Below are 26,465 nucleotides of genomic sequence, written 5' to 3' on the forward strand. Positions count from 1 at the left end.
TATTTCCCTGCCGATGGGATCAGCACGGTGCCCTTTGTTTTACGTTGTCGTTGGCTCTCCCTAACTTGCGCCTGAGCTTGGAAAACTCTGTCCTCCCCGTGTCGTCCTTAAACGGCGCCTCCAAGGTACTTCCAGGGTGAGCTCTGGCCTTGGGAAAAACAACCTTGCCGGAGATTGAGCCCAGCGCAGATCCTTGGTTATAAAAGAACAGATGTTCCGATGCCATCACCCCTGCTAATTGGAATTAAAAAAAGAGGCGCTGTGCCGCATCTCAAATTTCCCAGCCATCTGCGCCAGGGGAAAACAGAACAGGAGGATGCTTTCCTTTGGGAACTTGTGGAGCGGTGGGTGCGAGGGACAGCTGGTGTGTGTGTGTGTGTGTGTGTGTGTGTGTGTGCGTGCTAGAAAGGGAGAGCATGAGCATATGAACACACCAGCTGTCGGGTGTGTTACTATTTTGTGTTGCTTACCCTTGGGAATAAAGGAACACAGTTCTGGCACCAGCCGAGGCTGGTTGCAGCAGTTTTTCGGCACGACCAACGCCTGCGACGGGGAACAGAGTCGTTTCTGCACTTGAGGGTCTGTTTCTCTTACTTACACCATCCAGCACAAAAACATTGGTATACCAGCCTCTGCCAACCTGGTGCCACCCTTAGGTCCACGGTCTACAATTCCCACAATCCCTGATCGTTGGTCATGCTAGCTGGGTGTCAGGGCTGGTTCAGAGTCCTCTTTATTCTAGGAAAAAGTTTGGAAGGCAGCAGTGCCTAGAAGCAGGACTGGCCCCTATGAAACAGTTGCCAGGGCTGAATGTCTTCGCCTTCTACTTCCCTCTAAGACTCCTTCCAAGCAGCCTCAAACTATGTTGGGTGAGGCGAATCGGTGCTCTTTGTTCTTCTAGGCACATAGCATTCCGTGTCCTTGGAGACAAGGGCGGAGAGGAGCTAAGTACAGTAGCAGCAGCAAGCTCCTGCCATGTTTCTGCAGCGTCTGTCTTCCTCCTCCTCCTTTGCTTCATCTGCTGAGTCCGAACTGCTTTCTGCACCTGGCTCCTCTTGCTCGCTAAAGCCTGTTGCCTCTTCAGCATCCAACCATTCCTCCCCTTCTCCCTCTGACCTGCCCTCAGTGTCCCACCACCACTTCCTGGGCTCTGAGTCTTCCTCCTCTAAGGCTTCCCTAGGGGGTTCCCTGGCTGGCAGCACTCCTCATCAGCCAGCCAGTCCCTGACACTGGGGTTAATGGGAGATGGTATCCGAAACATTTGGATTATGCCAGATGGGGAGGTCTGCTATAAAGGACACCCGAAGTCACCCAGGGGACAGCAAGGTCAGGCAGGAGCAGGCAGAATCGAGCAGCGTGGTCTAAGTCAGCCTTACCCAACCTGGGGTGCTTCAAATATTTGGATTACAATCCCCATCAATGTAATTGGATACACTCTCGCTGTGTTTAGCTCTAGTGTATCTATGCCTTTCCAGTTTAGAGCTTGGCTTGGAGTGGGATGGAGTTTGTATGTTTTTAATAAATGCCAGATGTTATTCAGTGCTGGTTAGTGGATCTTCCCAAATCCTATCAAGGAACCTCCTGCTTCTGATCCTTGTTGTTGTTGTTTAGTCGTTTAGTCGTGTCCGACTCTTTGTGACCCCCTGGACCAGAGCACGCCAGGCACTCCTGTCTTCCACGGCCTCCCACAGTTTGGTCAAACTCACGTTGGTAGCTTCGAGAACACTATCCAACCATCTCGTCCTCTGTCATCCCCTTCTCCTTGTGCCCTCCATCTTTCCCAACATCAGGGTCTTTTCCAGGGAGTCTTCTCTTCTCATCAGGTGGCCAAATTACTGGAGCCTCAGCTTCAGGATCTGTCCTTCCAGTGAGCACTCAGGGCTGATTTCCTTAAGAATGGAGAGGTTTGATCTTCTTGCAGTCCATTGGACTCTCAAGAGTCCTTAGAGCATTTTTTTGCACTTTAATGAACAGAATATTAAGGTGACGAATTGGAAAATTGCCTGAACTGTGCAGCAAATAGCTGCAGATAGCTAGCATAAAACGTTGGGGGTGGGAGGAGCAAGACTGAAACAAGGCTTGATTTGCTGGTCTGCATGGCTGTATCATTTCAACTGCAAATCTGATCTTTTTGCCCAGATGAGGGCATTGCTGTAAACTCTTTTGCTTTGTTTTCCTCCTTGGTGGAAGAGCATCTGCTTTGCATTCAGAAAGCCCCAGGTTTCAATCCCACGGTGTTTCTCAAACTAGTGTTCTCAGCTGTTGCTGGACTCCAGCTCCCATCATCCCTGACCACTGGTCCTGCTAGCTATTGGGAGTTGGGGACCCAAGCTGTGGCCTAAAGGCATCTTGAGGCAGGGCTGGGAGAGACTCCGTGGCTGAAACCCCAGAGAGCTGCTGCCAGTCAGTGCAGACAGTACTGAAGTAGATTCACCCAATGGTCTGACTTAATAGAAGACACCTTCCTAGATCCTCTGCATGTTCCTTGGTGCTTGACAGAATAAAAGAGTTTTGGAGCTTGCTCAGCAGTAGAGGCTCTCTGGATTTGATGCTCGCTGGCAGAAATGTGTCATATTTTTATGTGCATCAATAAGCCTGAAAATACAGTGCTACCTCGGTTTTCGAACGTAATCCATTCCCAAAGACCGTTCAACTTCTGAAACGTTCGAAAACCAAGCATTTACTTCTGGAAAACTCAATACGGAAGCTGCGTGGCACGTTCAGCTTCTGAAAAGCATTAAAAAACCAAAACGTTTGACTTCCAAGATGTTGGAAAACCGAGGTACCACTCTTCTTCTGCTTCTGCTTCTGCTTCATTGAATTTATATACCACCCTATACCCGGTGTATGGGATGCGGGTGGCACTGTGGGTTAAACCACAGAGCCTAGGACTTGCCGATCAGAAGGTCGGTGGTTCGAATCCCCGTGATGGGTTGCGCTCCCGTTGCTCGGTCCCTGCTCCTGCCAACCTAGCAGTTCAAAAGCACGTCAAAGTGCAAGTAGATAAATAGGTACCGCTCCAGCGGGAAGGTAAATGACATTCCATGCGCTGCTCTGGTTCACCAGAAGTGGCTTAGTCATGCTGGCCACATGACCCAGAAGCTGTACGCTGGCTCCCTCGGCCAATAAAGCGAGATGAGCACCACAACCCCAGAGTCGGCCATGACTGGACCTAGTGGTCAGGGGTCCCTTTACCTTTACCCGGTATATAATCGCCGCTTTGACGATTATTTTAAATGGAAGCAAGTGAATGCTAACCCCCATTACAACTTCTCTCCACTGACACCCATCCTGTTCATTGGAAAGGAAAGGAAAAATTGATTGGGGTATAATGGGGAAGCAGGAGTGAAATATTTCTTGTTGATTCCGCCAAGAGGAAGGGACATAGAAAGTCAAGGGAAGTCACTTGGAGGAGAGGCTATTGATGGCTGCTAGCCATGATGGCTGCCTCTGCAGTTCAAGGCAGCAAGGCTACTGAATACCAGTCCCTGAAAGAGAGGGCTGTTATGCTTGAATTCTGCTTGCTGGTTTCCCACAGGCATCTAGTTGGCCCCTGTGAGAACGGGATGCTGGACTCACCCAGCAGGTCTCAACTTATCTTCTTCTTCTTCGGCGATCACTGGTAGCTGAGTAAGATTGTCTTTCATAAACACGGTTTTAATAGTGAGTCCGTAAGTGACTGTGGAGGCCAATTCTGGATCCACATGTCCTTCCACAGTGGGGACATTGGTTTCTGGGTGGGAGTTGATCACAGTGTGGTTTTGCCAAGCGTGCCTTCCTCTTAGCAAGTTTCTCCCTTGCGTTCTGAGTTCGAGTGTCTTCAAAGCCCATGACACCTTTGGTAAAGGCTGTTCTCCAACTGGAGCGCTCGCAGGCCAGTGTTTCCCAATTGTCAGTGTCTATACTACATTTTTTTTAGACACCCAGTGACTGATGCTCTAAGTGACTTGTTTCTCATTTTCTGAAAGCCACTCTCTTATCTGGAAACTGTCATTTTCTCTGCATCCTTCTCCACGATCTGTCAAAATTCCTCTTTGTATGTGTTTGTGTGTGTGCTCTTTTCTCCCAGTGAATAGCTTTGGGGAAGATGAAGACCTGACCACCTCCTCGGACAGCGACGACGAGGTGATCAAACAGTTTGAGATCTCCGTATCGCGCTCGCAGAGCTTCCGTTCGGGAGTTTCCGAGAAAGGGACGCAAGCCGGTTCCGAGCGCAGGCCCAAATTCAACCGCTTGCTGTCGAACCACGAAGAGTACAGCTCCGAGGCCTCTGAATGCGAAGGTATTATCCAGCTCTGTCCAAAAAGAAAAACAAAGCAGTCAAACACAGGAGATGGTTTGTTCTGAGAAGTCCAACAAGTTTTCTGTGGCTATGGAGGAAATGGCAAAAGCAGTAAAAAATGCATTGATGTGCTGGTGCGCGCACACTGTTTCCCCATGACTTGAAAGGATTCTGCATTTTGAATCTCAGTGGATAGGCGCACCCTCTCATGATGAAAACGTCAAAGGTGTAACGAAACAGTTGGTAACCCGAGAAAAATGCATCTCCCAAGATTCTCTGGGTCAACTTCCCAGAGAACCTTGCGAATGGCAGAGGATTCTGGGAAGCATTCTACAGAACACACTTTCCTGCAGGACATTTCCTAGGTCTGTCTTTGTGCCTGAGGAGGAACCTCAACGCTCCCCTTCCTTGCAAGGGAAAATCTTTTCAGGAAAACTTGTTCGCCATTACGGTGGTACCTCAGGTTACATACACTTCAGGTTACATACGCTTCAGGTTACAGACTCCGCTAACCCAGAAATTGTGCTTCAGGTTAAGAACTTTGCTTCAGGATGAGAACAGAAATCGGGCTCTGACGGCGTGGCAGCAGCAGGAGGCCCCATTAGCTAAAGTGGTGCTTCAGGTTAAGAACAGTTTCAGGTTGAGTACGGACCTCCAGAACGAATTAAGTACTTAACCTGAGGTACCACTGTACTGAATTTCTCCCTGGGGAACCCTGCAATCATTGGCTCCCCCACATACCTATATAGTGGGACCTTGGTTTCTGAATGGCTTGGCTCCCAAACAAATTGGCTCCTGAACGCCACAAACCCGGAAGTAAGTGTTCCGGTTTGCGAATGTTTTTTAGAAGCCGAATGTCCGTTTCGGCTGTCGGCGTTGTTTCCAGGGCCCATCAGCCAATCAGAAGCTGTGCCTTGGTTTGCGAACGTTTTGGAAGTCAAACGGACTTCCAGAACGGATTGAGTTCGGGAACCAAGGTACTACTGTACAAGGTTGCCAAGGGAACCCTGAGATTTTACAGAACACAGTTTTCACCCACCTAATCTGCAGGATTCAGCCATCCCAACTGAATCCCCCAAACCGCATTCCTTAATAATAGCCAACATCCTGGCTGCAGACCAAATCCACAAGGCACGGTGGGGAGGCAAACTTTGTGTGGGAAGTGTGTAATGTAACTTCTCACTAGAAAGGCACGTCTTCTATTCTGAAAAGCCTGCGGTGCTTTTTTATTTACTCCTTTTTTTACATTTATAAAACCTGCCTTTTCAGCCCACCGCTCCGACGTGCCCCAAATATATATATATCAATCATGTCCTTGTTGATTTTGGAGTTGCAATCTGCTGCGTGAGCCCGAGTCCTGTTTGATTTTAGCAGAACTGGGAGCCATCATAAGCATAAGCCTTTGGTTTGGGGAGTGGGGAAACGCCATCTGGACCCGTTCTGTGTATAAGAACTGGACCATGTGGTTTTCACCCTAAATGCACACTTTTAACTTGGCTGGAAGCCCCATTGAACCGACTGGGCATGTGAAAATGCACAGGGCCAAACTACTGTATTTCCCGCTCTATAAGACGCACCAGACCACAAGACGCACCTAGTTTTTGGAGGAGGAAAACAAGAAAAAAAATACTCTGAATCTCAGAAGCCAGAACAGCAAGAGGGATCGCTGCACAGTGAAAGCAGCAATCCCTCTTGCTGTTCTGGCTTCTGGGATAGCTGCGCAGCCTGCATTCGCTCTATAAGACGCACACACATTTCCCCTTACTTTTTAGGAGGGAAAAAGAGAGTCTTAGAGAGCTGAAAATACGGTATAAAGCTGTGCTGATTCCAGCAGGGCTTTCATAGGCTGCAGACTTGAGCGCAGCTGAAACGTTAAGTACCTCAGCACCCCTGCAGAGTTTTGCCCAAGGAAAGGCTTCCCATTATTCCTGGGTGGCTTCTTCCACCCCCCTGCCCTGCCCCTCTTCTCTAGCAAATGAAGGATGGTAAATGTGTGGTGCGGGAGAAATAATTCAGAGCAGGGAAGCGGGGAGCTTTTTCAGCTGCAGGGCTGCTCCTGGGCAACTTCAAAGAATCATAGAATTGCAGAGTTGGAAGGGACACCCCAATGTCATCTAGTCCAGCCCCCTGGCAATGCAGGGATCTTGCCCTAATTGGGACTCGAACCCGCAGCACCGCGATTGAGAGCCTTGTGCTCTACCGACTGAGCAAAGGCAAAAGTGGGCAGAGAAGCAAGTGTACGTCTTACCTTAGTAGAGCATGCGAGTTTCTGCACTCCCCTGTCTCTGTCATAGAATCATGGAATCGTAGCGTTGGAAGCGACCCCGAAGGTCATTCAGTCCAACCCCTTGGAATGCAGGAATCTCAGTTGAAGCACCCAAGACAGATCCATCCAGACAAGCAAGAGACATTATCTCAGTTCAAGGGCACATCTAGCCAGGCAAAAAAATGGAAGGAGGGTGCATAGCAGGGCCAGTGAGGGATGTGGCCTGGAGAGAAGTCCAAGGGCCAAGTGCAGAGGTCTAGAGGGCCACATTCAGCCTCTGGGCGCGAGGCTCTCCTTCCCTGATATAGAGAAACAGGATGTTCTGATTACTGTATTTTTTGCTCTATAGGCCGCACTGGACCATAGGACGCACCAGACCATAGGAGGGGGAGAACAGGGGGGGGGGAATTCTCCCCTTCTCTGCTCAGCGCCCCTTCAGCGCAGTGGCAGGAGAAACAGAGCCCCTTCCATTTCTCCTCCCGCTTCACTGAAGGGGCGCTGCGCAGAGAGGGAAAACTGTGCAGCGCCTCTCCAGCGAAGCAAAGCCTGGAGAGCAAGAGGGATCGGTGTGCCCCAACCCCTCTCGCTCTCAAGCTTCGGGTGGCTATCCGCAAGCCTTCGGAGCGCAGCAGGAACTCCTGCTGTGCTCCGAAGGCTTGCGGATAGCTGCCTGAAGCCCCTGGAGCGCAGCGGGAGTTCACACTGTGCTTCGGGGGCTTCAGGCTTCAGGTGGCTATCTGCAAGCCTCCGGAGTGCAGGGGGAGCTCTCCCTCTGCACTTCAGAGGCTTCGCGTTGCTATCGTTGAAGCCAAGGAGCCTGCATTCGCTCCATAGGATGCACACACATTTCCACTTCATTTTTGGAGGGGAAAAAGTAGGTCCTATAGAGCGAAAAATACTGTACATTCATATCCCGCCTTTTCTCCAAGGAGATCAAGGTGGTGTACAAATTCCTCCCCCCTCCATTTTATCCTCACGACAACCCTGTGAGGTAGGAAGATAGTGGCTGGCTCAAGGCCGCCCAATGTGGGGATTTGAACCCTGGCCGCCAGGTTCTAGCCAGTCCCTCTAACCACTCCTGGCCTGTTGGCATCCTTCTGTCTTGAGAGACAATGGAGTGCGCCTCCAAGGGGGAAAGCAAACTGCTGTGTTAGCAGTGCCGAAGTGACTTCCTTGCGGTGCAAGCCTGGGCAGAGGGTCTGGAGGTCCTGGGCTGCCCAGACAACAAGACCCTCCTCCAACCTCTCTGATGTGGTCCAAAGGAAAGCAGAGCAAGACGTTGGGCGCCAGCTTGGCTGCATGAGTTGCCAGAAGGTAGTTTTCTGCTGCTCCAGAGAAGCGGACACAGAGCAATGGATCCAAACTACAAGAAAGAAGATTCCACCTAAACATTAGGAAGAACTTCCTGACAGTAAGAGCTGTTCGACAGTGGAATTTGCTGCCAAGGAGTGTGGTGGAGTCTCCTACTTTGGAGGTCTTTAAGCAGAGGCTTGACAACCATATGTCAGGAGTGCTCTGATGGTGTTTCCTGCTTGGCAGGGGGTTGGACTCGATGGCCCTTGTGGTCTCTTCCAACTCTAGGATTCTATGATTCTATGGTAGGCGCGATGGGTTGTGCCCAACAACTTGCAATCATGGTGGGGAGCACGGAGGGTGAAAATTGTCCTCTTCACCTCCCGCCCCTACCCAGTGGGCCAGTGCTTGCCTGGGGGTGGAGGAGGATACGATACAATACAATACGATAATCTTTATTGTCATTGTCCCATACAGAACAATGAAATTGAAAAAATCTACACCAGACATTCAAAAACCCACAAGCCTGCTATCCCAGCTATCCCAGCCTGGTTAACCCCCTAAAAACTCTGATACCCCATAATTAAATACAATAGACCGTATTTTCAGCTCTATAAGACGCACTTCCCCCCTCCTAAAAAGTAAGGGGAAATGTTTGTGCATCTTATGGAGCGAATGCAGGCTGCGCAGCTATCCCTGAAGCCAGGAGAGCGAGAGGGATCGGTTCGCACCGATCCCTCTTGCTCTCCTGGCTTCAGGGATAGCCACGCAAAACCTCCAGAGCGCAGCAGGATTGCTCCTCCCGCTGCGCTCCGGAAGCTTTCTGTTGCTTTCGCTGAAGCCAGGAGAGTGAGAGGGATTGGTGCGCAGCAATCCCTCTTGCTATTCTGACTTCGCTTCGCTGGAGAGGCGCTGTGCAGAGAGCGAGAGAATATTCTTTTCCTTGTTCTCCTTTAAAACTAGGTGCGTCTTATGGTCAGGTGCATCTTATAGAGCGAAAAATATGGTTCTCCCACAGAGACTACCTTACACCGTGTTTAAAACCCAAATTGCATTAGGATAGAAACTGTTTCTCAGACGGCTAGTCCTAGTCTTTATAACTCTGTACCTTCTTATAACTCTGTACCTTCTTCCAGAGGGACGCGGGTGGCGCTGTGGGCTAAAGCCTCAGCGCCTAGGGCTTGCCGATCGAAAGGTCGGCGGTTCGAATCCCCGCGGCGGGGTGCGCTCCCGCTGCTCGGTCCCAGCGCCTGCCAACCTAGCAGTTCGAAAGCACCCCCGGGGGCAAGTAGATAAATAGGTACCGCTTACCAGCGGGAAGGTAAACGGCGTTCCGTGTGCGGCTCTGGCTCGCCAGATGCAGCTTTGTCACGCTGGCCACGTGACCCGGAAGTGTCTCCGGACAGCGCTGGCCCCCGGCCAATAAATGTGAGATGGGCGCACAAACCCCACAGTCTGTCAAGACTGGCCCGTTCGGGCAGGGGTACCTTTACCTTTACCTTTACCTTCTTCCAGAACGAGGGTGGCTCCCTCAATATTGGAGGGAGGGCTCAACCCTCTGGCTAGAAATTTTGAGGTGTCTGAAGCCCCTTTTGCCCCCTATAGTTGGCATCCCTGCCAGAATGAGGCGTACAAGGCGCCATCGCACTATCTTAGGGACATTACCCTCGATTTGTGTAGCCTTTTCTTCTCCCAAAGATGTCACACAAGGCAGCAGAGGTTATGCACATGCTCTGAAACAGCTGCTCATCACTCACCTTACATTTTCAGGTGTGCACTTCAAAACAAAACTCCTTGGGTTTTGTGCGAAGAGGCCTTTCGGTTGGTTCCCAAGGGAGAAGCTGGTTTGCCTCCTTCGTTGCCATTCCATTGGAAAGAGGCGTTCTTCCTTTGGGGGCTCAGGATTCCCAAGTCCCTCATGCATAGGCCCTGTGATGCAGCGGATTAAAGCATCTGCACACTTGAGGGATAAAGAAACGGCTGGTCTTAATCCCCCCCCCCGCCGAAATTATTTTTCTCTCTGCTCTTAAAATGTGCTAGATCTCGACGGGTTCAGCCAACTGAGTTACCAAGACAACCTCTCTTATCACGAAGATGACCATCTATCCCTCGACTCCAGAACGGCGTCGGAGAGCAGGGGCTCTGGGCAGCCCAAAGACCCCGGGGTGGAGGTCAGCGCGACGCCCAGCCTCAGCCGGCAAGAGACGGAAGGGAGCTTGGAAATGGAGACGGCTTTTAGCAACCAAGGATTCGAAGGGAACGACGCCACGGACAGCTCGTCGGCCTGGAGCCCGGAGGTAAGAAGAAAGCAGTTGTTCTTGCAGCACGGAGGTTGTTTCATTCCTTCTCACAAGTTTTCTCTAGGGCGGCTGCATTTCTGTTTACCACATTTAATGTCATGAAATGAGTTAATTAATGAAAGAGCGCTGTAATATTGGGATACCTCTCCTTTGTAGGAACGTCTTGTGCGCTCACAGCCTGGAAGGTTGTGGGTGTTAAATCCATTTGGTATGAATGGATAATATGTTGCGGTTATGGAAAGCCCATATAGAAGATATCTGAAGGCAGTCCTGTACAGTGGACATTCGGGTTGCAAACGTGATCTGTGCAGGATGCATGTTCACAACCCACAGCGTTTGCAACCCGTAGCGGCGCATCTGCGCATGTGCAGGTTGTGATTCGGCATTTCTGCACATGCGCAAAGCACATGTTCAACTGCCGAAACCCGGAAGTAACCCGTTCTGGTACTTCCGGGTTTCGGCGGGTCCGAAACTCAAAAAAACACAACCTGAAGCATCTGTAACCCGAGGGATGACTGTACACTAATGTTTCATTCTGCTTTTCTATTTGTTGGAAACTGCCCAGAGTGGCTGGGGCAACGTAGTCAGATGGAGGAGGTACAAATAAATAATAATAATTATTATTATTATTAATACCCCACCCATCAGACTGGGTTGCCCCAGCCACTCTGGGCGGCTTCCAACATATATAAAAACATAGTAAAACTTTGAACATTAATAAAATTCTCTATACAGGGCTGCCTTCAGATAACTCCTAAAGGAGGAGGTGGTGGTGGTGGTTGTTGTTGTTGTTATTAATATGGAATGCTTTTCGACTACTATTATTATTTATCTAGCACCACCAATGTGTGTGGTGGCAAAGCCATAGCTCAACGGTATCTGCTTTGAATGCCCAAGGCCTTGGGTTCAATTCCTGGCACCCCCAGGAAAGATGGCAGGACCAGGAGACACTTTATGCTCACTCACACTTCCATTTGCCCTGCAATTTCTTCCGTTTGGTCCATGACTTCTTGGCAGGGGTTCTAGACGACTTTCTTTTGCCCCACTGCTTTCCCCAGAAAGACCCGAGGTTTACCGCTGTATTGGAACAAGAGTCGATCTGCAGAACACCCAATTGACATTTGCTCTGGTTCAGCCGTAAACAGTGGGTTTCCCCAGGGAAAGTGGTGGCACAGAAAGAAAACCCTCTCGGGTGAGCCCTTCCTGTCTGAAACCTCGGAAAGGCCCTGCCAGTCAGTGTAGGTCGATGGGCCCATCGTCTGACCTTATATATAAGGCAGCTGCAAACCCTGCCTGCTCTGCCCCCGAGAATGTGGCGTCCATCACTTCGATTCATGCAGTCACTCTTACACTGGCATAGGCAAACTCGGCCCTCCAGATGTTTTGAGACTACAGTTCCCACCATCCCTGACCACTGGTCCTGTTAGCTAGGGATGATGGGAGTTGTAGTCCCAAAACAGGCCGAGTTTGCCTGCTCTTACAGAACACGTTTGCCTGCCAGAATCCTTTTCCAGATAAAGATGTTGTAGCAATTGCTACAGCAATAGCAATTGCTGAAGGGGATTGGGAAACGAGGGCTTTCAAGGCTTTATAAAATTCTGCAGCTGCAGATACTTCTCCCCTCCCCTCCACATGCTTGACAGCTATTATTGAAATACGTCAGTTTGCAGTTTTTTAAAAAATAAAAAATCAACATAAAATCTTTCCGGCAGATTCAGATTACCGAGCAAAAGTATGGTCTTCTGTACATAATGCTAAGCCCATAGTTATCATTAACCAAAGTTAACAAACCACAGTTATAACGGCGGCACTTGGCAGAGGCTACTTAGAATTTGGTTTGTTCCCTACAAGCCGGGAATATCTGCATTTCACTAGTGGCTCTGTAGGTTTGAGTCATTGATGGCTACTTAGCCATAGTTAAGGCACTTGATAGTCCAGCACCCACTAGTGGCTGGAACTTCGGCCCCCTCTGAATGCCACCCTGGTAGCAAGATGGCTGATCAGATATCTTTATGTCCTGTCCTCAGCTCTTCCTCCTCCTCCTCTTCCTTCTAAGTTGATAGATTTTTTCTTGTACCTGTAGTACCCGGAAGCAGTCTGATATGTTTCAGATCCACTCTGTTTCATTCCAGTTCAATCTGTTATTCGGGTCTGAATATACCTTGTTAAATCTCAAGTTCTGTTTTCCCCTCATTGACAATAACAGGGAATCTAAAACAGCTGCAACTTCGTCCTTTATTACTTAAGTGGATGAAATTTGCAGGCAAAGGAGCACCTGCCATTTTGTGTGTGTCAGATCCACCCAGAGGTCTTTGTGCAGGAAAATATATACCCTCCTTAACTTTTTTTAGTGCCTACCACAGTTGATGAACATTGCCGGCCTGGTTGCGCTTTCTGAGGGGATGAAGCCTACAAACAGTTTTGAAAAATGAGTGCAAGGCCTCGTGTTACAATTTCAAAACAGAAAAATAAAGATCCACGTTTCCTCCTCTCTCTCTTTTTTTTGCAAGGGGACATGGGGCCTCCCACATGTCGGCATTTATCTGTGGCTTTTCAAGTCTTCCTGTGCTTCCCCTGAAAAACCAGTGTCAGAAATTAAAAAGAGGAACAGGGGGAGACTTGCAAAGCACTCCACACCTTCCTTTAAAGGAGCCTGTTTCAAAGGGTGCTTTTGGCTTTGCATGCAGAATATGCCTCTTTTTCTCCCTTCCCATTCATTTGAAAGAGGAGGGGATTTCTCCAGGCCTCTGCCTTTGCTTGAGATTAGGAAATTAGAAGGTAAGGAGGAGACATGCAAAGACCTTTGCGAGTCTTCCCCTTCCATTTTAAATCCTCACCCTCTCACGGATCTGCTCCCATCTCTCGGCTGGGCTCATCAGCCAATGAGCAGAGATTAAATCTTGCTGCCTAGGCTGCAGGCTTCTCTTCCCGCAATTCGTTATGAATTATAAGATGCAAGGTGGATGTGTGTGTGTGTGTTTAACCAGCTTAATTGTGCTCAAATCTTACAATACAGTCATACCTCTGGTTGAAGACGCTTCGAGTTGAGCGCGTTCGAGTTGCACTCCTCGGCACCCCGGAAGTAATGGAGCACGTTACTTTCGGGTTTCGACACTTGCGCAGATGCTCAAAATGACGTTACGCGCATGCGCAGAAGCGGCGGAAAGCGACGCACGAGTACACAGATGCGCCGTTGCTAGTTACGTTTACTTCTAGATACGAACGGGGCTCTGGAATGGATCCCGTTCGAATTTAGAGGTACAGTGGTGCCTCGCAAGACAAAAAGAATCCGTTCTGTGATTCTCTTCATCTAGCGGTTTTTTCGTCTTGCGAAGCAAGCCCATTGACGGATTAGCGGATTAGTGCTATTAGCGCTATTAGCAGCTTTTAGCGGCTTTTAGCGGCTTTTAGCGGCTTTTCTGCTGATCGGATCAGCTGATAAGCGGCTTAGCGGCTTAGAAAAACGGGGGGGGGAACCCCGCAGGAACTCGCAAGGCATTGTCGTCTTGCGAAGCAAGCCCATAGGAAATTCGTTTTGCGAAGCACCTCCAAAACGGAAAACCCTTTCGTCTACCGGGTTTTCCATCTTGCGAGGCATTCGTCTTGCGGGGCACCACTGTACCACTGTACTTGTCTGTTTATTTGTTGCTATATATCCCACCTTTTCCTCCAAGGAGCTTGGTAGCACACACGGTCCTTCCCCTCCTCATCTAATCGCCACAACATCCCTGTAAAGTGGGACAGGCTGAGAGGCCGTGGCTGGCCTAAGATCACCCAGTGAGCTTCATGACTGAGCGGGGATTTGAACACTCCCACGACAGGGTGAGCTCCCGTTGCTCGGTCCCTGCTCCTGCCAACCTAGCAGTTTAAAAGCATGTCAAAGTGCAAGTAGATAAATAGGTACCACTCCGGCGGGAAGGTAAACGGCATTTCCTTGTGCTGCTCTCGTTCGCCAGAAGCAGCTTAGTCATGCTGGCCACATGACCCAGAAGCTGTCTGCAGACAAACGCCAGCTCCCTCTTCCAGTAAAGCGAGATGAGCGCTGCAACCCCAGAGTCGTCCATGACTGAACTTAACAGTCAGGGATCCATTTACCTTTACCTTTTACCTCCCAGGTCCCAATTCAACGTTCTAACCACTACACCACACTACTTCACCACCCAGTCTTTTTTTAAAAAAGAAAGGTTTGCCGTAGGTTTAAGCGCTGTGTATAGTCCTGGCTTGTAAACTAGGATTCAGCTGTGGGTTGCAGCCTTGATTTGTAAGTAGCGCTTAAACCAGTTCCATGGTTTGGATGTCGCCGGAATCTGCAATTTTAACAAACCAAGAAGACGAGCCACGGGAGGAGCCCTGAAGCTTGTCACTTGTTCCATCACCAGCACATAATCGTTTGTTGGGCTAAACAAGAAGCAGCGAAGTTGTATGTGCCTGGATTTCATTCAGCCTCCTCTGAGTAGCTTGTCTGGCTGCATTGTGGGGCTGAGATAAAAGGCTGCCTCTGCTATTCTTATATTCTAAAAATATTCCCGGTCTTAAAACTCCATTCAAACACCCACTTATTTGGATTTTTAAATTTTTTATTCTAAAAGAACCCTTCACTTTTGATGGTGGAACCACAAAAACCATTTCAGGGCCATTCCCGTAATTGCTTGCTTTGTTCGATGGATATTGCTATTCCTCTTATTTGCTTATTTTTTTCTTCCACCACACGTATATAAATTCAGTTGTTGTATTGGGAGTGGATTGCAGTGAAGGACATATTCAGCTAAATCTAATGCTGATGACATCTTTCCGCCGGGCTCAAACGAAGAACATTGTTTGAGCTCGGAAGAGAGTTGTTCAGGCTGCACAGCCTTGGAAAATGAATGTGTTCAGCAAGCATTTCTAAGGAGCAGAATTATGAAACAGGATGGGAAGAATGCCAAGCATTATGGTGCTCCAACCAGAAGTGGCAGGTACGTTAGGCACAGGTTGTCTGTTCCTTACATCGCAGGTAGCTCTGGCCAGAAGGAAGGAGCTGCTCACAGCCAAAACCCAAATTCCTTAAGCCAATGAGTTACGTCGCTTTCAAACGTGGCAAAATATTCACACATACCCCATGTGATGTGGAATCATGGGGATTTAGAGGGAGTAAGAAGAGTCCTTGCCAACAAAGGTCCGTATAGTTAAAGCTATGATTTTCCCAGTAGTGATGTATGGAAGTGAGAGCTGGACCATAAAGAGGGCTGATCGCTGAAGAATAGATGCTTTTGAATTCTGGTGTTGGAGGAGACTCTTGAGGGTCCCATGGACTGCAAGAAGATCAAACCTCTCCATTCTGAAGGAAATCAGCCCTGAGTGCTCGCTGGAAGGACAGATCCTGAAGCTGAGGCTCCAATACTTTGGCCACCTCATGAGAAGAGAAGACTCCCTGGAAAAGACCCTGATGTTGGGAAAGATGGAGGGCACAAGGAGAAGGGGACGACAGAGGACGAGATGGTTGGATAGTGTTCTCGAAGCTACCAGCATGAGTTTGACTAAACTGCAGGAGGCAGTGGAAGAAGTGCCTGGTGTGCTCTAGTCTATGGGGTCACGAAGAGTCGGACACGACTAAATGACTAAACAACAACAACAACAAGAGTCCTGCTGGATGAGACCAAAGGTCTCTCTCCCCATCCCCCACCCCACCCCTGCAGGTCAACACAGACTGGTGGGCAGGACAAGTGCCCTACCAAAGTCCTTTGTCAGTCCTCCCCAAGTGCCTGGCAAAATACTTGCTCTTGGGCCCTTGGGGTACTGCAGAAAAAGGGGTTTGGCCACCCCCTGTGTTTTATGCTCGAAGAGCATATACCCTTTAACATTCCTCAGATGAAAATAGGGACGTTTTTTCTTCTTCTTTTTGTATACAGTGGTACCTCGGGTTACATACGCTTCAGGTTACATTCGCTTCAGGTTACAGACTCTGCTAACCCAGAAAAAGTACCTCGGGCTAAGAACTTTGCTTCAGGATGAGAACAGAAAGAAGAAGAAGTTTGGATTTGATATCCCGCCTTTCACTCCCCTTCAGGAGTCTCAAAGCGGCTAACATTCTCCTTTCCCTTCCTCCCCCACGACAAACACTCTGTGAGGTGAGTGGGGCTGAAAGACTTCAGAGAAGTGTGACTGGCCCAAGGTCACCCAGCAGCTGCATGTAGAGGAGAAGGGAAGCGAACCCGATTCCCCAGATTACGAGACTACCGCTCTTAACCACTACACCACACTGTGCTGCAGCGGCACGGCAGCAGCAGGAAGCCCCATTAGCTAAAGTGGTGCTTCAGGTTAAGAACAGTTTCAGGTTAAGAACGGCCTCTGGAACGAATTAAGTACTTAACCCGAGGTACCACTGTAATTTTTATTAAATTTTCTGCTTTGCATTTCAGAATATTCATTTCAACAACCTTAAAATATCAATGACTTCCCTTCTTCTCTTTCCATGGTTCATTTTGCATAACATAAATCCCTGCATACAGTCATACATTGGAAATTGAGCACCTTGCGAGTCAAACGTTTCTGCTCCTGAATGCCGCAAACCTGGAACTGTGTGTTCCGGTTTGCAAACATTCTTTTGGAACCTGGACGTCCAACGCAGATTCCGTGGGTTCCGATCGGCTGCAGCAGAACCCTCAGCGCTGGACCTCAAGTGTCTGGGCTGAATGATGGGGGTGGAGATGCTCCTTCAGGTATACTGGGCTGAGGCCATTTAGGGCTTTAAAGGTCAGCACCAACACTTTGAATTGTGCTCAGAAACGTGTTGTTGTTGTTTGGTCGTTTAGTCGTGTCCGACTCTTCGTGATCCCATGGACCAGAGCACACCAGGCACTCCTGTCTTCGCTCGGAAATGTACTGGAAGCCAATGTAGGTCTTTCAGGACTGCTGTTATATGGTCTCGGAGGCCGCTCCCAGTCACCAGTCTAGCTGCTGCATTCTGGATTAGTTGCAGTTCTCCGGGTCACCTTCAAAGGTAGCCCCACGTAGAGCGCATTGCAGTAGTCCAAGCGAGAGATAACCAGAGCATGCACCACTCTGGCAAGACAGTCCGCAGGCAGATAGGGTCTCAGCCTGCGTACCAGGTGAAGTTGGTAGACAGCTGCCCTGGATACAGAATTGACCTGTGCCTCCATGGACAGCTGTGAGTCCAGAATGACTCCCAGGCTGCGCACCTGGTCCTTCAGGGGCACAGTTACCCCATTCAGGACCAGGGAGAGGCCATGGGATGCTCCCTCACTGCCACAGCTGCTCGGGACAGGTGCCAGCTCACCCACCTCCCCAAACTCTTGGTGGTGGCACTGGCAGGGGAAATCGGGACATTCTGGGATCAACTCAGAAGCCATAACGGCTTTTGTAATTCCAGGGCTGTTCCTGGAAAATAGGGACACTTGGAAGGTGTGAGAGCTCTGCGCACAGGGCTTGTAAAACCCTTAGTGCATCCCTTCCCAAACACCCGACGGCCAGCTGGCAATCAAGGCAACGTGCAAACATTTAAAACAGCGATCAGCAGCAGGAAAACATCAAGATGATTTTAAACAAATCAAGGTTAAAAAGCATCAGTGGAAACAAAAGCCGTTAAGCTTGGGTAGGCTTGCTCTAGTCCTTGAATGTCCTGTTCTTTTCAGCGCGTGCTCATGTTTAAATAGAAAGGAGGGGTCTCTATAGCAACTCTTTCTAGTCTGAGATTAAAGAGCACCTTTGAAGAGGAAACACATGCACCCAGGAAGCTGAACACCTGACTGTCTATCTGTCTCTCTCTCTCTCTCTCTTCCCTCCCACCCTGGTTTTGTTTCATCAAAATAAATGTTCTGCAAGAAGGCAGAAGGGTTTGCCTGCAAGACCCACTGGAAAATACAAAAAACTATGGCTCGATTTCACATTTAGCGAAAAGATGCTCATGTGCAACTCAGAGGTGTTGTTACAAAAGTTGGTGCCCCCACTCTCTACAAGATTCCATGTGGACCCAGGCACTCATCCAGGGTCTGTGTTCCTTTGGAGAATTAAGACATGGCAGAGACTGTCTTCGCTTTAAGAAATATGGTTCATTCACCTGTTGACACCTTCAGTCTGCATGGAGGGAGTCCAGATCTTACAGCATTGTCATTCCAAGATGGGCTTGTACCCCACAGCAGTGCAGTCCTGGGGTCCATGGCATCTTTCCCAGCCAGCCTTCAGCCAACCTGCCCAAGATGGATCCCAGTCTCTCCTCCCCTTCTTCTTCCCAGCACACCTTGCTAAAAAACCCCCTCTCTTTTCCTGTCACCCCAGGACAATGAGGGAGGACATTTCTCTTGCATTGCCAATGGCCCTCTATTTTTTCTTGATGGCCTTAGCTTGACCGGGTCATTTTGCACAGGCTAGCTGAGGAATTCCTCTGCAGTTTTTTATTTCTCCCTTCATGCCACAAATAATCAAAATCCTACCATTTATTAATTTCTAGGGTTTAGGGAGTTATCGTTTCCCCCGCCCCCAAAAAATCTAAAACAGTATTTATGCTTTGGCTTTGTTAGCCTGAAGGCGTAAGAAAGATGTTTGCAGCACAGTTGGCTAGGAATTAGGCCAGCCTCCCACACTGTAATTTTCATGGCACAATACACTTCTGTATTGTACAAATGTGTTGAAGGAGAAATTATCGCAGGTTGAAGCACCTGCAGAAGGCCATGGGTTCAAGGTGCCAGACAAAGCTCACCAATATGCATGCTACTTTTTTTTTGCAGCAGTAGTGATGGCTTTTATATGCCTGTTGTCTTTGTCCATGGAGTTTTCTTGCCAGGGATACTGGAGTGGCTTGCCGGTTCCTCCTCCAGGTGGATCACGTTTGGTCAAAACTCTCCACTATGACCTGTCCATCTTAGGTGCCCTGCTCAGCATAGTTCATAGCTTCTCTGAGTTATTCAAGCCCTTTCGCCACGGCAAGGCAGTGATCCATGAAGGGGATCATGGCCACTGGTCCCATCACCTCCTGGCAAATAGAAGGGGAAGAAATGGAGGCAGTGAGAGATTTTACTTTCTTGCGCTCCATGATCACTGCAGATGGTGACAGCAGCCACAAAATTAAAAGACGCCTGCTCCTTAGGAGAAAGGCGATGGCAAACCTAGACAGCATCTTAAAAAGCAGAGACATCACCTTGCCCAGAAAGGCCTGTATAGTTAAAGCTATGGTTTTCCCAGTAGTGATGTATGGAAGTGAGAGCTGGACCGTAAAGAAGGCTGATCGCCGAAGAATTGATGCTTTTGAATTATGGTGCTGGAGGAGACTCTTGAGAGTCCCATGGTCTGCAAGAAGTTCAAACCTATCCATTCTGAAGGAAATCAGCCCTGAGTGCTCACTGGAAGAACAAATCGTGAAGCTGAGGCTCCAATACTTTGGCCACCTCATGAGAAGAGAAGACTCCCTGGAAAAGACCCTGATGTTGGGAAAGATGGAGGGCACAAGGAGAAGGGGACGACAGAGGACAAGATGGATGGACAGTGTTCTCGAAGCTACCAGCATGAGTTTGACCAAACTGTGGGAGGCAGTGGAAGACAGAAGTGCCTGGCGTGCTCTGGCCCATGGGGTCACGAAGAGTCAGACATAACTAAACGACTAAACAACAAAGTGATGGCTTTTGGGGATTAGCCTGTTTTAAGCTGGGAACTCATGATTCTCTCACATTATGCCTCAGTGCTTTCTCCAGATTCCTGCACTTTCTTCCCTCCAGCCCCTAAGCAGGGGTTTTTCCCTCAGTCCCATTCTCCTTGTTCCTTCCATTCTTCAGCTCCCATCACCAGCCACCACAATTCCTCCCAAGCTCTTTCTTCCTCCATCTGTTCCTCCCTGCTTCTCAGACCACTGTGTGACTATCGATGGCTACTGTTTGCCTCTGAATATCAGTAATTGGCTCCTTCATGTCAAGTACTTAAAGAAATGGGAGTGCCTGATCACCTCATCTGTCTCCTGAGAAATCTCTACGTGGGACAAGAAGCTTAGAACTGGATATGGAACAACCGATTGGTTCAAAATTGGGAAAGGAGTACGACAAGGCTGTATATTGTCTCCCTGCTTATTTAACTTATATCCAGAATTCATCATGCGAAAGGCTGGACTGGATGAATCCCAAAATGGAATTAAGATTGCCGGAAGAAATATCAACGAGCTCAGATATGCAGATGACACAACCTTGATGGCAGAAAGTGAGGAGGAATTAAAGAACCTTTTAATGAGGGTGAAAGAGGAGAGTGCAAAATATGGTCTGAAGCTCAACATCAAAAAAACTAAGATCATGGCTTCTGGTCCCATCACCTCCTGGCAAATAGAAGGGGAAGAAATGGAGGCAGTGAGGGATTTTACTTTCTTGGGCTCCATGATCACTGCAGATGGTGACAGCAGTCACGAAATTAAAAGACGCCTGCTCCTTAGGAGAAAGGCGATGGCAAACCTAGACAGCATCTTAAAAAGCAGAGACATCACCTTGCCAAGAAAGGCCTGTATAGTTAAAGCTATGGTTTTCCCAGTAGTGATGTATGGAAATGAGAGCTGGACCATAAAGAAGGCTGATTTATGCTTTTGAATTCTGGTCCTGGAGGAGACTCTTGAGAGTCCCATGGACTGCAAGAAGATCCAACCTATCCATTCTGAAGTAAATCAGCCCTGAGTGCTCACTGGAAGGACAGATCCTGAAGCTGGGACTCCAATACTTTGGCTACCTCATGAGAAGAGAAGACTCCCTGGAAAAGACCCTGATGTTGGAAAAGAGGGAGGGCACAAGGAGAAGGGGACAACAGAGGACGAGATGGTTGGACCGTGTTCTCGAAGCTACCAGCATGAGTTTGACCAAACTGCGGGAGGCAGTGGTAGACAGGAGTGCCTGGCGTGCTCTGGTCCATGGGGTCATGAAGTGTCGGACACAACTAAACGACTAAACAACAAATCAGTAATTGGGAATCACAAGGGGAGGGAGTACTGTTGCAGTCATCCAGAAGGACTAAAATCCTATGACCCATAAAGCCTTCAATGGCTCAGGACTACAATATCTCAAGGACCACCTCTCCATGAGACCAGCCCTTTTCTGCGTGCCTCATATATGAGAGGTCCAGAAAGTGGCAACATGATAATGGGCCTTTTCTGCAGCGCCTCCCCATTTCTGGCACCTCTCAGGTGGGTGCCATTACCATTATAAGACAACAAGGGAGACATTCTTTGAGTGTTCCAGCACCTTTTTTTCTATAAAAATAGCACTGATAATAGTAATGATTTGGCTCCTTTGCGTTTCCCTGACCTCCCACTGGCCTCTGTTCCAACACCTAACGCCGAAAGAAGAGACTATATCCCTGGTCTAAGATCCTGATTTCTCTTGGCTTCTTGGCCTGCAGTCTGACAAAATTCCAGAATCATGGAGCTACAGCAATTCCTATTGCCATGCGGCTTGCCTCCGAATATTCGTTCACAACAAAGCAAGGCAAAGTGCTGTTGCCATTGCAAAGTGTAAATTGCAGCGAGGCTTATAGAGAACCACAGAGCACAAAAATAACTGTTATTATATTGAAGAACCCTCTAAGCAGCTGACAGCAGGCAGGCTTAAAGTCCTGTATCAAATATCTTCCTTGGCTGATAGCAGCTTGAAAATGCATTAAGGCCCTGGTTGCAGTTTTTCGCAGCTGGGAGGACTTCGGAGCTGTTTACCCCTCCAAAGAAATGACTTGATCCCAGAATTTTAATACCACCGCAAGGGTCCAGACTTCCAGGCCGGAATCGCAAGAGGGGAAAGTACTGTTGTTGCACTCGAGTCCTGTTTGCAAGCTTCTTGTGGAGGTCTAGTTGCAGACCCTCCAAGTGTCCCTATTTTCCAGGGACAGTCCCGGATTTGCAGAAGTAGTCCCGGTTTCTGATCTGATCCTGGAATGTCCTGCTTTTCCTTAGAATGTCCCAGAGTGGCTGGGGCAACCCAGTCAGATTGGTGGGGTGCAAACAAACAAACAAACAAACAAACAAACAAACAAACAATAATTGAAATTGTCACTTTGCATTTCTTAGTGCAGAAAGTATTGATCTGATGTGTAGAGATCTTTCTTATACTACTTAATTCAAGAGGGTTCTGGAAGCTTCTCTGTGCGAAAGAAACAAGCAGAAGGTTCGTGATGTTTGGGTTATTCCTTCCGAGAAGCTGGTTTAAACTAGTTCTCTTATCTTTTCTGTCAAGGTCATGCTGACTATAAAAGTAAGGCCAGAAGGAGCCAGGTTTTCACTTTTCTCTTTCTATCTCTTTTCCTTCTGGTATGGTGTTCTGTACATAGTATGCTTACTGTTAAGGTTTAGTTAAGTTATTGTAAGGTAAGGTTAAGTTACTATAAATTTAAGTTACGTCTGCTGCAACTGGATTTTTTATGGACAGGGCCAATCCTGATTGTATTGGATTTGTGACCATTATGCTCATTTGCCTTCAGTAGTAGTAAAGCTCTGCTGGATGAAATATTAATTGGCTCTGGTCTATTTTTCCTGCAACATGTTTAAGTTTTTACTCTGCAAACTATCCATTGGAATCTACTCTGGATCAATACTGAGTAGAATTCCATGGCAGAAATGTTGGACGGTATACTAGGATGTCCCTATTTTCATCAGAGAAGCGTTGGAGGGTATGGAGTTATGAGACAAACAAGATGAATTTTAACAGGGAGAAATGTAAAGTATTGCACTTGGGCAAAAAAATGAGAGGCACAAATACAAGATGAGTGACACCTGGCTTGAGAGCAGTACATGTGAAAAGGATCTAGGAGTCTTGGTTGACCACAAACTTGACATGAGCCAACAGTGTGACGCGGCAACTAAAAAAGCCAATGCAATTCTGGGCTGCATCAATAGGAGTATAGCATTTAGATCAAGGGAAGTAATAGTGCCACTGTATTCTGCTCTGGTCAGACCTCACCTGGAGTACTGTGTCCAGTTCTGGGCACCACAGTTCAAGAAGGACACTGACAAACTGGAACGTGTCCAGAGGAGGGCAACCAAAATGGTCAAAGGCCTGGAAACGATGCCTTATGAGGAACGGCTAAGGGAGCTGGGCATGTTTAGCCTGGAGAAGAGGAGGTTAAGGGGTGATATGATAGCCATGTTCAAATATATAAAAGGATGTCACATAGAGGAGGGAGAAAGGTTGTTTTCTGCTGCTCCAGAGAAGCGGACACGGAGCAATGGATCCAAACTACAAGAAAGAAGATTCCACCTAAACATTAGGAAGAACTTCCTGACAGTAAGAGCTGTTCGACAGTGGAATTTGCTGCCAAGGAGTGTGGTGGAGTCTCCTACTTTGGAGGTCTTTAAGCAGAGGCTTGACATCCATATGTCAGGAGTGCTCTGATGGTGTTTCCTGCTTGGCAGGGGGTTGGACTCGATGGCCCTTGTGGTCTCTTCCAACTCTATGATTCTATAATTCTATGATTCTATGACCCCTGAGCTAAGGAGACTATACAACCTTTAGGAGACATCTGAAGGCACCTCTGTATAGGGAAGTTTATTAATGTTCAATGTTTTATTACGTTTTTATATATATGTTGGAAGCTGCCCAGAGTGGCTGGGGCAACAGAGACAGATGGGCAGGAGGTTGTTGTTGCTGTTGCTGTTGTTGTTATTGTTATGGCAACAGGACATCCCTATTTTCATCGGAGAAATGATGGAGGGTACAGTCATACCTCGGGATGAATATGCTTCAGCTTAAATATTTTCGGGTTGCGCTCCGCGGCGACCCGGAAGTAACGGAACACGTTACTTCCAGGTTTCGCCGCTTGCGCAGATGCTCAAAATGACGTCGCGTGCATGCGCGGAAGCGGCAAAATGTGACCCGCACACGCGCAGACGCAAGTTGCATTCACTTCAGGATGCGAATGGGGCTCTGGAACGGATCCCGTTCGCATCCAGAGGTACCACTGTATATAGTTGGCCACAGTGCGAACTGCAGAACTTTTCTTACGTTATGTCTTTTAAACAAAAATTTCCAGCTTGATGTTTTATTCTGTTTAATATTCCATTGGGAGCTGCCCAGAGTGGCTGGGGAAACCCCAGCCAGATGGGTGGGGTATAAATAATAAATTATTATAATATTAAGGTAAAGGTAAAGGGACCCCTGACCATTAGGTCCAGTTGTGACTGACTCTGGGGTTGCGGTGCTCATCTCGCTTTATTGGCCAAGGGAGCCGGCGTTTGTCCACAGACAGCTCATGTGGGCAGCATGACTAAGCCACTTCTGGTGAACCAGAGCAGCGCATGGAAACGCCGTTTACCTTCCCGCCAGAGTGGTACCTATTTATCTACTTGCACTTTGACGTGCTTTCGAACTGCTAGGTTGGCAGGAGCGGGGACTGAGCAACGGGAGCTCACCCCGTCACGGGGATTTGAACCGCCGACCTTCTGATCAGCAAGTCCTAGGCTATGTGGTTTAACCCACAGCGCCACCCGCATCCCTATTATAATATTAATATATTTTTAACCCACATTACATATCTCCTCCGCAGGATCACGAAGGAGCGAGTGCCCTTCCGGCTCCGCCAAGCAGCCGCGTGCCAATTTCCAAGTGCGGCGACCTGGATGTCCTCTTTGAGTACAAGCCCTCGAGTCAAAAGCTGCTGGTGACGGTTCTCGAGGCGAAGGAGATTCCTGACAAGGACCGCAGCGGAGCCAGCTCCTGGCAGGTGCACGTGGTCCTGATGCCCAGCAAGAAGCAGAGAGGGAAGACGAGCGTCCAGCGAGGCCCCAGCCCTGGGTTCAAGGACAAGGTGACCTTCAGCAAGTTGGCGCCGGAGGAGCTGAGCAGCTATGCCCTCCGGTTCCGCCTCTACTCCGTGCGCAAAATGATCAAGGAGAGGATGATGGGGGAGCACATGTTTTACCTCAGCCACCTGAACCAGGAAGGGGAAATGAAGGTCACACTAGTCTTGGAGCCCAGGAGCAACTTGTGTGTAAGTTTTTAGGCTGGAAGAAGCCACCTAACGTTGTCCCCTCCCCCATAAATTTTATTGAGACTTTTCTTTTATTAATAATGATGATGATAATAATAATAATAATAATAATAATAATAATAATAATAATAATAATAATAATAATATCTTTATTGTCATTGCCCCCTTCGGGGACAACGAAATTACTTGACTGCTCCATAAAAACACTAATTAAACAATACAGTATAATACTGCAAGGGAGATTAGATGACTTTCAAAGTCCGGGCTTCCCATTCAGGGCCGAGATCGCTCTGGAGAAGAAGCTGTTCTTAAGACGGCTCGTTCTTGTCTTCATCATCCTGTATCTCCGTCCCGACGGCAAGAGCTCGAAGAGACAGTGACCAGGATGCGATGGATCTTTTACTATGTCCAGTGCCTTCCTATGGCACCTACACATTTGAATTAATTTTTTAACATATCTTTTCCAACAGTCATTTAACATAACTTCTTATCTTATACAATATTTTAGACTTCCGTCCACAACCTCTGAAGATTTTACGTTCTTTATCACTTATTCTGCATTTCTTAATTTCTCTGTTACTTTTAATTGTCATTAACTAATAATTCTCTTCATAGTCTTTCTTGCGATGTTTCATATAATCCTCCTTACAGAACTTCTTGCAGTCCTACTAGCGTAATCTGCTTATTACAATTGCTTTCCAAATAGTTCAGATGTTTACTCCAGTCTTCTAAGAATCTCTGGTCCCGCAGGTTTCGAATCCTTCCTGTTAATTTATCTAATTCTGCATAGTCCATTAATTTCAAATTTTATTGAGACTTTTCATAATGGAATACAATAAATAACAAACTAATCTTTTTTTAATAATAATTTTTATTAAGTTTTCCATTTAACAATCCAATCATAGCACATTAATTATTCCAAATTATACCAATACATATCATAAAGTCCAAATATTTTGCCAAGTTATAATTTTTTTTTGGGGGGGGGGTCCCATGCTTCGAGTTCAGTAGGGTCCAATCATCTCATATTTCTGCTGCTTTAATGTGCACCAATCCCATCTTTCAATCTTCTTGTTGTTTTCCTTTTTCTTCTTAGTAGCCTCTGAGTTGTTTCCACAGGCGAGTTACAGTAAGCAATATTATGCTTCTGTGTGAACTTTGTAAGGCTCTCCCTTTTTTTAATCCAAAAGTCCTCCTCAGGTGGCAGACGCCATCTTTCTCAGTTCCGATGAAATAAAATCTAGGCGTTTGCTCATTAATTTTCCCAGACAAGTTGCACCATAAATTAGTCTTTCCAGAGAAGAATTGCCAAGTCGAACTTAGAATACAAACACGATAACAGAGTAATGGCTCACCTCCCCCTATGACTGTTAATCTCGCAACATAGCCT

The 26,465-nt window shown here is 47.9% G+C and overlaps 1 protein-coding gene across 6 annotated transcripts in view; it reads left to right on the top strand.

The window, feature by feature from the left end:
• Positions 1-26,465, top strand: part of SYT16 (synaptotagmin 16) — a 116,743-nt gene that overhangs the window by 80,104 nt on the left and 10,174 nt on the right. For 5 of the 6 annotated variants that reach the window (XM_082217966.1, XM_082217968.1, XM_082217967.1 and 2 more), the window contains 2 exons: positions 9,882-10,138; positions 24,632-25,075. In XM_082217966.1, coding sequence (XP_082074092.1) covers positions 9,882-10,138; positions 24,632-25,075 — 701 coding nt within the window. Of the gene's footprint in view, positions 1-4,069; positions 4,283-9,881; positions 10,139-24,631; positions 25,076-26,465 lie in introns of all 6 variants that reach the window. The other variant, XM_082217965.1, reaches the window with a different exon arrangement.

This window comes from Podarcis vaucheri, assembly GCF_965113315.1.
Source record: "Podarcis vaucheri genome assembly, chromosome: 1".
In the NCBI taxonomy this organism is placed as follows: Eukaryota; Metazoa; Chordata; class Lepidosauria; order Squamata; family Lacertidae; genus Podarcis; species Podarcis vaucheri.